We start from the raw sequence: 12178 nt of genomic DNA, 5'->3' as shown, positions 1-12178 counted from the left end.
TTGCTGCGTCGGCACACCAGGTTCTAGTCCAGGTTGGGGTGCCGGATTCTGTCCTGGTTGCCCCTCTTCCAGGCCAGCTCTCTGCTGTGGCCAGGGAGTGCAGTGGAGGATGGCCCAAGTACTTGGGCCCTGCACCCCATGGGAGACCAGGAGAAGCACCTGGCTCCTGCCATCAGATCAGCACGGTGCGCTGGCCGCCGCGTGCCAGCCGCGGCGGCCATTGGAGGGTGAACCAACGGCAAAGGAAGACCTTTCTCTCTGTCTCTCTCTCTCACTGTCCACTCTGCCCGTCAAAAAAAAAAAAAAAAAATCTTTAAATAAAAAGATTGCAACACCAGGGGCAGGAGTGTGATGCAGGGATTAGTCACTGTAACCCATATTGGAGTGCCTGGTTTGAATCCCAGCTACTCTGTTTCCCATCCTGGGTCCTGATAATGCAGTCTTGGAAGGCAGCCGGTGATGGCTCAAGTAGTTGGGTCCCTGCCACCCTTGTGGGGGACCTGAAATGCATTCCAGCATCCTGTTTCAGCCTGGCCCAGCCTTGGCCCTGGGGAATGAACCAGTGGATGGATGAGACCTCCATTTCTGTGTCTCTGTCTTTTGAATAATAAAAAGAACAAAATTCTGTGTTTTTGTTTCTGTTTTTAGATTGTAACGCTGTACATTAGATTTTTCCTCTCTTGGAACTTCACAAATGGGAAACATACCTTGTATATTCTTTTATTATTATTATTTTTTAAATTTTATTTATTTATTTGACAAGTAGAGTTAGACAGTGAGAGGGAGAGACAGAAAGGTCTTCCATCTGCTGGTTCACTCACCAAGTGGCTGCAAGGGTTGGAGCTAGGCCGATCTGAAGCCAAGAACCAAGAGCCAGGGGCTTCTTACAGGTCTCCCACACAGGTGCAGGGGCCCAAGCGCTTGGGCCATCTTCTGCTTTCCCAGGCCATAGCAGAGAGCTGGATTGGAAGTGGAGCAGTCAGGACTCGAACCGATGCCACTGCTGTAGGCAAATTAAGCTACTGTGCCACAGGTTTAGCCCCTGTATATTCTTGTGTTTGGCTTTGGTGGCTCAAACATTTTTGTGAGGTCTGTTCACATGGTTGCATGTGGGTATAATTTGTTGCTGTTTGTATGTAATATTCTGTTAGTGACTATATCCAGTTTTAGTATCCAGCCACAGATCTCAGCAGCATGCAGTAATAGGCTCCATGATATAAACTGCTGGATCTGCTCCATGTGTCTGTTGTCCTGAGACAAGTGGGCAAGCCTGGGCATGTTGTTCTTGTGGATCAGCGGAGCACAAGAGCTCCAGGGAGAAAGCCAGCACATTCATACCTCTCCGTGTGTCAAGTCTGTTAGCCACCCCCTGGCCAGGCGTGTGGAGTCGGAGGGCAGGGATGAGATTTTTGATGCTGTCTTCAGTGTTTATTTCTAATATGTGTTGTATGTTTTGATTCTCCTTTGATGTCTTGCCTTTTAGCTAAGCAGTAAATTCATTTTAGTATTCATGATAAATTTGACAGAAAAAACTCCTCTCAGTGTTAGTTCTCACATGTAAGGGTACTTTAAGAAGTTTGTGGAAAATGTGTATTATGAAAAGAAAAAAGATGCATAAATTTCAAAATTTTTTTACACCAGAATTGATTTATCTTTTACTTCCATTTTCCACGAAATTTTTGAAGTACCTGTGTGTCTTCACTCTCCAGAAGAGCAAAGTGCCTGTAGTTCTCCTGAGCCTCCTGAGCCTTTGTGTTATTTCCTCTTTCTGGAACGCCGTTTCTCAAGCCATGTCTGCCTGGTCCGTTCTTGTTTAGTCACTGAAATGTTTCTGGGACTGCATTAGCTGCAGTTACTCTTACGTTCCCTGTGTGCAGCTGTCGTGCCTCTATTACTGTTGTTTGCTCCCAGTCTGCTCTTACGTTTGCCTTTCTTCTTCAGCAGACAGTGGGCAAGGAGGATGTAGGCGGTTATCTTTTCCAGCTCTTCCAAGTCCAGCTCTCCTCCCAGCCTTGGCATATATCAGACGAGCTCTCTGTGGGGCAGTAGGGAGTGGCCTTGTGCTCTTCAGAGGCTTGTTACTCTTTTCTTCTTTTTCCCAAAGTGGATTTATTCATTTATTTGAAAGAGAGAGAGAGAATATGAATCAGTCTTCCATCAGCTGGTTCACTTGCCAAATGGCTGCAACAACCAGGGCTGGGCCAGGCTGAAGCCAGGAGCCAGGAACTCCATCCAGGTAGCCCTTGTGGGTGGCAAGGACCCAAGTACTTGAGCCATCATCTGCTGCTTTCGAAGAACATTGGCAGGGAGCTGGATCAGAAGCTAAGACTTGAACTGGCACTGTAAGAGGGGTGTGGATCCCAAGAAATGGCTTAACCTGCTGTGTCACAATGCTCACACCTGTTGGGTTTTTTAACATTTATTTATTTTTCATTTTATTTGAAAGAGAGACATCTGCTCGTTCATTCTCCAGATGCCTACAGCAGCCACGGCTGGGCCAGGCTGGAGCATGGAGCCTAGAATTCAGTCTGGGCTTCCCATGTGGGTGGATGGACCAAACCATTTGAATCATCCCTTGCTGCTTCACAGGGTATGCATAGCAGGGAGCTGGAAACAGAAGCCAGGCTGACTTCTACTATGTTCTCTGAAATAGAATGTGAGTTTCCCAACAGCATCTTCTCTGCTATGCCAAATGCCCACTCTTTAAAATTTAGTTATTGGCTTGTTACTCTGAGTTAAGAAATTGCAGACCCTCTGTCTGAATCTGCTTGGGGTGCTGTAACAAAATATTGTAAATTTATTTCTTACTGTTTTGGAGGCTTTCTGAAAGTCCAAGATGGATGCCAACATGGCCAGGTTTATGGTGAGGGCTCTCTTACTGGTTATGTACTCACATATCATTTCCTTGGTGTGTATGGCCTACCTCACAAGGCAGAGAAAGATCTCTCATCTCTCTTGCAGTGTTTTTAAGGGCAGTCACTCCCATGGAGGTTCCACCCTTGTGATTTCATTTAAATCTAATTGCTTCCCCCAAATTCCCACCATCACACTGCAGAGTAGGGCTCGACCTAGGAATTTAGGGAGAATACAGATATTCAGTCCATGCACCCCTTTGCCTATTGGATCACAGTCTTATTCTGTATTCATTTTGGCATGCTACTTCTCTTTAATCAGCCACAGAAAAGCCAAAATGTTGTTCCAGATCATATGTTCTGTTCACAAATTATCCAAATGGGGATATGAAGATGAGTTATTAAAATGCAAATCTGACTGTTTTACCCCTTGTTCGAAATCCTCACAATATATTTAAGCAGCATTCAGAAAGAATAGATGGGCAGGGGCTGATGTAGTGGTATAGCAGGTTAAGCCACTGCCTAGGATGCTGGCATCCCATTTGGGCACTGGTTCAAGTCAAGGCTGCTCCACTTCCAATCCAGCTCCCTGTCCATGGCCTGGGAAAAGCAGTGGAAGATGCCCTAAGCATTTCAGCCCCTGCCACCCACCTGGGAGACCCAGAAGAAGCTTCTGGCTCCTAGCTTTGGCCTGGCCCATTGCTGGCCATCACAGCCATCTGGGGAGTGAACCAGTGGATGGAAGATCTGTCTCTTCATCTCTCTCTGTAGCTTTGACTTTCAAAATAAATAAATAAATCTTGAAAAAAAAATAAAAAGAATAGATGGCCAAAGAGGCAGGTGTTTGGCTTTGTGGTCAAGATGCCCATGTCCCATATTAAAGTCCATAGGTTTGAGTCCCAGCTCCACTCCTGATTCCAGCTTCTTGCTAATGTGCACCCTGAGAGGCAGCAGGTGATGGCTCAAGTGCTTGGGTCCTAGCTGCCCACTTGGGAGACTGGGATTGAGTTCTGGACTTCTGACTCCAGTCTGGACACGCCCCAGCTGCTGTGGGCATTTAGGGGGGTGAACCAGGACATGGGAGCTCACTATCCCTTTTTCTGTCTCTCTGCCTCTCAAATAAATTAAAATTAAAATAAAAAAACAATAATGGGTAGTGACAAAAACTGAGCAAGTTTGGGAATTAAAGCGATGTAGGCAGTGATGACTTAAGAAGGGCTGTTAGTGACCCAAGGAAGAATAGAACTGGGGCAGATATTGTGAAGGAGGTAGCAGGGAGACTGAGAGAGTAAGTGGAAGTAGATTCTAGGCTAGGGCACTTAACAAGTTACGATGGGAGGGTGAGCAAGGGGACTGGTTTATATCAGACCTGATGCATGAGGCTCTTTCAGAGTGGGAAAACATAGGAAACCATCTCAGCAGCTGCCTGACCCTCTCCTAGTGGCTGGTAGCCTGGAGGCAGCCCTGTTAAAATAGCTGGAATGCTAACTCCATTTCTTACTGTTTTGTTTTTGAGGCATTACTGACTGCTGCTTTGCATGCAGACCCTTCTCGAAGGCACTTGTGTGGGGGAGCAGTTACTTTTCTTGGCTCTAGACAGACACTTGAGCCTGGTCTAAGCAGGGCAGGGGATAGTCACATGAAACATGAAACACGGGGACTGCTGTGCTCCGAAGGGGAAGTGCAACATGCAAGCATCTTGAGGCGACTTTAGACAATCTGTAGAAAAATGGAGTTAAAAGATAATGTACATTTCCCATGAACTTTTTGAAGACTCCTTGTAAATGGAGTGTAAGGAAAAAAAAAGTACAGCTCCCCAGCCAGGACCTTGCTCCCTCTCTCACCAGTTAGTATGCTCTGTGCATTCAGGTTGGAAGAGAAGGGGCAGTTGCTTCAGTCTGATACTGGAAACCTTGCACAGGATGGGTTACCGTGGACGGCTTCGGGTTTCATCTGGCCAGGTGCTCCCAGACTCAGGGAGCAGATGCTGTGGGCCAGTGGGGATGTCTGTCGCTGCGGCACAATGGGAGGATTGTTGCCCTGTCGCACACACTTGTTCTCACTGAGTGAGGCTGGATTCCTCCTCTTTCCGGTGCTTTACTTTCAGGGAGGTAGGCTAGTTCCTACATTTAGGAAAGGGGTGCGAAAAGAGCTTGAATTCGTGGAATGCTCTTGATTTTTAAGAGATTCCACCCTCCTTCTGAGAAAGGAGGGTAGAGACTGAAGAGTTATTCCAGCCCCGGTCTTTGACATTATCAGGGTCACCAGCACATTCTACATTTCCTACATAAGGAGGGATCATAGAGTGAGAGTTGACCACCCAGTCACAAGGAAAACATATCAGGTTGCTGCTTTTGTAGTCAGTAGCCTTGGTCACGTGGCTCTGTGGTTATAGTTTATGACTAGCGAGACTTAAATAATAACAAAACAGCTAATCCTCATTTGTGCCAGGCGCACGTGTGCTGGCCCATGGAGGCGTCTCGACATTTTGAGGTAGCTCCGGTTACTGTCTGTGCCCTGTGTTTATTGTAGGAGGCCCGAGCAAGCTCGTTTTCAAACCAGATCTCACTTTGGAAGAAGTACGGGCAGAAAATCCCAAAGTGTACAGGGGCCGGTACCAACCCGAAGAATGCAAAGCTTTACAGAAAGTCGCCATCCTCATTCCCCACCGGAACAGAGAGAAACACCTGATGTACCTGCTAGAACATCTCCATCCTTTCCTGCAGAGACAGCAGCTGGAGTATGGCATCTACATCATCCACCAGGTAAGTGGGGCACACCGGGCCCTGCCCTCTGGGTTCTCCTCTGGTGGGGGCACGTGGTCATATGACCATTTGTCTGTCTTGAGAAAAAGGAGCATCACGGGAGAGTTCTTACCTCACTTATCACTGGGAGGAATGGAGAAAATTCTTTTCCCAAGTTCTGAGAAGTTTTACTGCCCGTCAGTGCACCCCTGGAGGCAACCTGTCTTGGTGAGCCCTTCCATGTTAGCCGGTGCTCGCCTTGCGATTTCTAAGATTCACTGGCTCCTGTGAGAGTTCCCGCAGCATCTTCTGCATGTTACACGTGGATGTTGGAATTGCTTTTTCATTATTGAGCATTCTTAGTCAGCGAGGATCTAGACGTGGGCTTTGACAGAGTGCTATGTGCTGACAGCCATGGAGTTCTGGGACCATCTCCACATTTCTGCCTTTGATTTTCCTGCTACTTATGTCAAATGTGCTATGGTTAATTTTCACTTTATTTTTTAAATTTTTATTTATTTCTTTGAAAGTCAGAGTTACAGAGAGAGAGGGAAAGATAGAAAAAGGGGCCTTCCATCCTCTGGTTCACTCTTCAGATGGCTGCAACGGCCAGGACTGGGACCAGCTAAAACCATGAGCCAGGAGCTTCATCCGGGTCTCCCACGTGGGTGGCAGGGGCCCAAGCACCTGTTTTCCCAGGTCATTAGCAGAGAGCTGGAATGGAAGTAGAGTAGCCAGGAATTGAATTGGTGCCCATATGTGTTGCTGGTGTTGCAGGTGGGGGCTTTACCTGCTATGCCACAATGCTGGCCCCTAATTTTCACTATCTTGACTTATTTGGCTTCTAGAAGAATGATTTGGTAGGAACACAGTGTAACTGTAGATTGCTTTTTTTATTTTAAAGATTTGTTTATTTATTTGAAAGTCAGAATGAGAGAGCGAGAGAATGAAGAATGAATGAATGAATATGAATGAATCTTCCACCCGGTGGTTTAATTCCCAGATGGCTTCAGCAGTCAGGGCTGGGTCAAGCTGAAGCCAGGAACCAAAAACTCCATGTGAGTCTCTCAGTGGGTTGCAGGGGCCCAAGCACTTGGGCCATCTTCCACTGCTTTCCTAGGCACACTAGCAGGGAGCTGGCTCCAAAGTGGAGCAGCTGGGACTCAAACCAGTGCCCATATGGGCTGTCAGCTTGCAAGTGGTGGCTCAACCTGCTGCACGACAACACTGACCCCTGTAGACTGCTTTTTAAGAGTTTAGCTCTGAGTTTAGTGGAGTGGATGATTGAAGATGTCTCTCTTTGTTATTGGAAATGATTGACTAGGGGCTGGTGCTGTGGCATAGTGAGTAAAGCTGCCACCTTCAGTGATTTATTTGATCCTGAGTTCTCAGGATAGCGTCCCCTAAGGTACAATATGGGTGCAAATATATGTCTGCTTAGTGTTATTCCTTTGAGGAAAACACCATGGAAACTTTTGAGAACTTGCTTTACTTTGGCTATAGTAAACTGTTTAACGACCAGAATTTTTTCTTACAAAACTTTATCTAAGCAGCTATGGAAGATATTACTACTGTAAAATATTTGCATACTGTTAATGTTGGTCATTTTGCAGGTCAGATTGCATTCTTACTCAATAATAAACCTCTGTCCATAAGGCCCCATGAGGATTAGCCTCTACTCTCAGAGTTTTCAGTGATTTTCGAGAAATTTTTAAGTAGCTTAAAAATATTAGCAATAACCTTCTCTGTTTATAGGTCAAGATTTCTTGATCCTTTCTGGCAGGCTTATTAACTAAATCTCTTAGAAGCATGGTGTCAGTTTATATTGGAGGGTAGGACTGGGTTCAGCTGAGAGTCAAACAGTAATGGCATGATACTAAGTGGTGTGACTAGTATGAGAGAAAAGTTTTGTAGTTTAAAGTAGAATAAAGGTAGTTTTTAAAATTTTGTGTGTTTTAGAAAAATTGTGGTAAGAACACGTAATAAGAGGTCTGTCCTCTTAATAAATTACAAAAGTACATTATTGTTATTTTTATGTGTGTTTTAAAACTACATGAAATTTTTTAACTGTTTTAAATGCACACAGCATAAAATTTAGCATTTTGGCCATTTTTCCCTTTTACTTATTTTTACGATCTAAACCATTTATACTGCCCAGCAGCATTAAGAACATTCCCACGGTTGTGCCACCAATCTCCAGAATTTGTTAATCTTGCAAAATGGAAACTATACCATTCAACAAAAACTCTCCAGATACCAAGGAATGTTTTTAAGTTATGGAATGTATGTGTGAAGCATAAAGGAGAAACCAAAGGGTCTTGTATTGTTGTTGCATCTTCTCTTTCAGGTTTTAATGACCTCCCAAGTAAAGTCTTGTGCATTAGCAGGAATAATGCCAGCTCTTGCATGGGGACAGAAGAAGGGAATGTTCTGAAATCTAATCCCAGGAGCTTTTCACGTTTTCATGTCCATACCCATAGGCTGGAAGTAAAAAGTTCAATCGAGCCAAACTATTGAATGTGGGCTACCTAGAGGCCCTCAAAGAAGAAAATTGGGACTGCTTTATATTCCATGACGTGGACCTGGTACCTGAGAATGACTTTAACCTTTATACCTGTGAGGATCAGCCCAAGCATCTGGTGGTTGGCCGGAACAGCACTGGGTACAGGTAAGGCACTGTGGGTGGTCTACTTGGGTCGAGAGAAGCTTGCCCTTGTGTGGACTGTTGTGGCCTGAGTGTCTCAGGAAAATGACACAGAAGAGCAACGGTCCATGACATATTACTTATGGTTCAAAATGGGAATTAGAGACTGTAATAAGGAAAAAAACATTCCACAACAACCTTGGCAGAGGATCACAAAGACAAACAAGAAAGAGCAGTCAAGAGGATGTGACCCAAGCATTGCATGTGGTGGCCACCTTCACCCTGCAGTGCCTGCCTGAGGGAAGTAGCAAACTCTCCACGCTGAGTAGAACCCAAGTCGCCTATTTCCTGATCCCTGACCTCCCCGTCCAGGAGGCATTAAGATGGTGCCTCTTAGGCTAACTTTTAGGCTTCTTTTGTGAGTGACTCTTTCCAGAGTTCTGGGGAAGGGTGGGGAAGGGCAGATCCACTGCTTGGGTGGGGAAGGGCAGATCCACTGCTCAGGAACCAGGAGATCCAGGACAGTTCCTGTTTCTCAAAGCCACGGTGGTAGTGCCAGGTACCGTCAGCTGCCTCCTTCCCTACACTGAGGAGAGATACAGATGCTTTCCAACCTTATTTCACACCAGCTCTTATTCTCACACTGCCAAGAGGAAGTCGAGAGCAAGAAAGTTTCCCTACAAATAAAACTCTTATTGGCTTATGTGTGTGCATGCTTACTTGTCAGTTTTCCCCCAATCCTGCCACTCACAGGTACTGGCATCCATGATGCTTCCTGTGCTAGGGGCCACAAGGTCAATTTTAATGACACAGACCTACCCTCAGCTCCCTCCTGAGTGCTGGTGCTAGGAGACAGGCAGTAGAGTTCCATTAGTTTTGCATTTCTGCAAATACAACTGTAAGCACTTGGATGGAGGAGAGAGGACCGTGAAACTATAACATAATATAGGAGAGTCAACCAGGGTATACCATGGGTGAGTCGGAACTTGAAACTGAATCACAGATACTTTACTTGGTCTTGGCTTCCACATTGCCCTTCCAATGGAGGTCTCTCACTTGGTTATTGAATAGAATTCCTGAGTCTCATTAACAGTAGGTGACTTTTGCCTTGGGAACTAACACTAAACCATTTTAGTGTAAGCTGTGGGATGGAAATAAACACCAAGAATAAGCCTTGATGGGTCAAAGCATCCAGGCAAAGGGCTAAAGCTGTTTTCAGGGAGGTATCACATTAATCTTGTGGAATCGACAGGTGCTTCCAAGAAGAGTTCTAAACATGCACAAGATCATGGTCCAGTGTTGTAGGAAATGCACAGTAGTTCCTTGGTCTTCTAGAACAGATGTCTTGAAGGAGAGGCAAGTAATGTAGCTGGACAGAGGCCAGATCATGTAGGCTCTGTTTAGTCTGATAAGGAGTTTCAATTTCCTATGGAAGGGGAGAGGGAGCTGTAGATATGTGGTCACAGCTGCAGAATGGCAGGAGGAAGCTCAGTGCAGCTGGTATTGATATGTTAGGGGAGAAAGTGGGCAGGAAGTAGCTGAGGGCACAGAGGCTGCATGCCTAAGTTAGGGCAGAGTGTGGGGACGGAAAGCAGGGAGAGAACCATGGGATTCTTCTCTTGGGGGAACTTAATCTTAGAGATTTTTTTTTTCTTTCTTTTTTTTTGAGTTCTTTTTAAAGATTTATTTATTTATTTGAAAGGCAGAGTTACAGAGAGGCAGAGGCAGAGGCAGAGGCAGAGAGAGAGAGAGAGAGAGAGAAAGTCTTCCCTCTGCTGGTTCACTTCCCAAATGGCTGCAACAGGTGATGCTGTGCCAATCTGAAGCCAGGAGCCAGGAGCTTCTTCTGGTTCTCCCACGTGGGTGCAGGGGCCCAAAGACTTGGGCCATCTTCTACTGCTTTCCCAGGCCATAGCAGAGAGCTGGATCAGAAGTGGAGTAGCCAGAACTCAAACCTGTGCTCATATGGGATGCTGGCACTGCAGGCAGTGGCTTTACCTGCTATGCCACAGTGCCAGCCCTGAGTTCTTTTTTTAAAAAAAACATTTTATTCTTGCACATTTTTTAAACATTTTAAAGATCTGCTTTTTTTTTTTTTTTTTTTTTTTTAAGTTGGAGTTACAGAAAGGGAGGGAGAGGGAGGGGGAGAAAGAGAGAGAAAGAGAGAATCTTCCATCTACTGGTTTATTCCTCCAATGGTTAAAATGCCCAGGATTGGGCCAGGTGGAAGCCAGGAACCTAGAACTGCATCCACTCTCTCATGTGGGTGACAAGGACTCAAACACTTGGTCACCTTCCACTGCTTTCCCAGGCAAATTAGCAGGGACCTGGATTGGAAGCAGAGCAACCAGGACTTGAAATGTGCTCTGATATGGGATGCTGGCATTTCAGGTGGCAGCTTAACCTGTTGCACTACATCTCTGGTCCCTTGACTTAATTCTGCATTGAAGAAAGCAGCATATCATAACTGAACTTTGGCTCTTTTTTCCCTCCAGAGATCTTTTATTTAAGGAATACAAACTTCATACATTTCATAAGTACAACTTTAGGAACACAGTGATTCTTCCCACTGTGCCTGCCCTCCCACCCATATTCCCACCCCTCTTCCTCCTCCTTCTCCTAGTCCCATTCTTATTTTTTACTAAGATCTATTTTCAATTAACTTTATGCACATATAGTTAACTCTATACTAAGTAAAGCATTCAACACAATTAGTATAAAAAAAAAAAAAACAAACTGTTCCTCAACAGTCAAGACAAAGGCTGTTCAAAGTCATTGCATCTCAAAGTGTCAACTTCACTTCTATAGATTACCTTTTAGTTGCTATATTATTTATCACAGATCAGGGAGAACATATGATATTTATTTTTTGGGGACTGGCTTATTTCACTAAGTATGATATTTTCCAGCTTCATCCATTTTGTTGTAAACTACGGGATTTTGTGGTTGTATTTTTTTTTTTTTTTTTTTTACCGCTCTGTAGTATTCCATGGAGTACCTATTCTATAATTTCTTTATCCAGTCTTCAGTTCGTGGCCATTTGCGTTGATTCCATATTTTCGCTATTGTGAACTGAGCTGCAATAAACATAGGAGTATATATAAACATATATGAAAGATAACTCTTTCATATATTGATTTCATTTCCTTTGGATAAATTCCCAGGAACAAGAGGGCTGAGTCATATGATAGGTCTATATTCAGATTTCTGAGGTATCTCCATGCTGTATTCCATAGCGACTTTACCAGTTTACATTCCCACCAACAATGGATTAGGTACCTTTTTCCCAACATCTTCCCTTGCTTTTGTTGTTTATTGATTTCTATATGAAAGCCATTCTAATGGGGGGTTAGGTGAAATCTCATTGTGGATTTGTTTTGCATTTTCCTGATGGCTAGTGATCCAGAGCATTTTTTCATGTGTCTGTTGGCCATTTGGATTTCCTCTTTTGAAAAATGCCTGTTTAAGTCCTTTGCCCATTTCTTAACTGAGTTGTTTGTTTTGTTGTTGAGATTCTTGATTTCCTTATATATTCTGGTTATTAATCTTTTATCGGTTATATAGTTTGCAAATATTTTTTCCCATTCTGTCAGTTGCCTCTTCACTTTGCTGAGTATTTCTTTTGCTGTGCATAAGCTTCTCAATTTGATATAACCCCATTTGTCAATTTTGGCTTTGATTGCCTGTGCCTCTGAGGCCTATTCCAAGAACTCCTTGCCTGTGCCAATGTTCTATAATAATTTGATGGTATCAGGTTATAGATTTAGGTCTTTAATCCATTTTGAGTGGATTTTTGTGTAAGGTATAAGGTAGGGGTCTTGTTTTGTACTTCTGCATATGGAGATCCAGTTTTCCCAGCACCATTTGTTGAAGAGTCTGTCCTTGATTGATTTTTTTAGCTCCTTTGTCAAAGATTAGTAGGTTGTGGATGTGTGGGT

General features: G+C 44.4%; 1 protein-coding gene across 12 annotated transcripts in view; it reads left to right on the top strand.

The window, feature by feature from the left end:
- The window catches only part of B4GALT4 (beta-1,4-galactosyltransferase 4), an 87047-nt gene that overhangs the window by 64441 nt on the left and 10428 nt on the right, over positions 1-12178 (top strand). For all 12 annotated transcript variants that reach the window (XR_016233110.1, XR_016233108.1, XR_016233109.1 and 9 more), the window contains 2 exons: positions 5385-5617; positions 8077-8264. Coding sequence is in view for 9 of the 12 variants with exons in the window: in XM_051819009.3 (XP_051674969.1) it covers positions 5385-5617; positions 8077-8264 (421 nt within the window). In the remaining 3 variants the exon portion in view is untranslated. The remainder of the gene's footprint in view (positions 1-5384; positions 5618-8076; positions 8265-12178) is intronic.

The sequence above is a fragment of the Oryctolagus cuniculus genome, chromosome 4, assembly GCF_051225735.1.
Source record: "Oryctolagus cuniculus isolate XC-2025 breed Fujian yellow rabbit chromosome 4, ASM5122573v1, whole genome shotgun sequence".
In the NCBI taxonomy this organism is placed as follows: Eukaryota; Metazoa; Chordata; class Mammalia; order Lagomorpha; family Leporidae; genus Oryctolagus; species Oryctolagus cuniculus.
The sequence above is the reverse complement of the archived record's forward strand: the minus strand, read 5'-3'. Positions and strand labels throughout refer to the sequence as shown.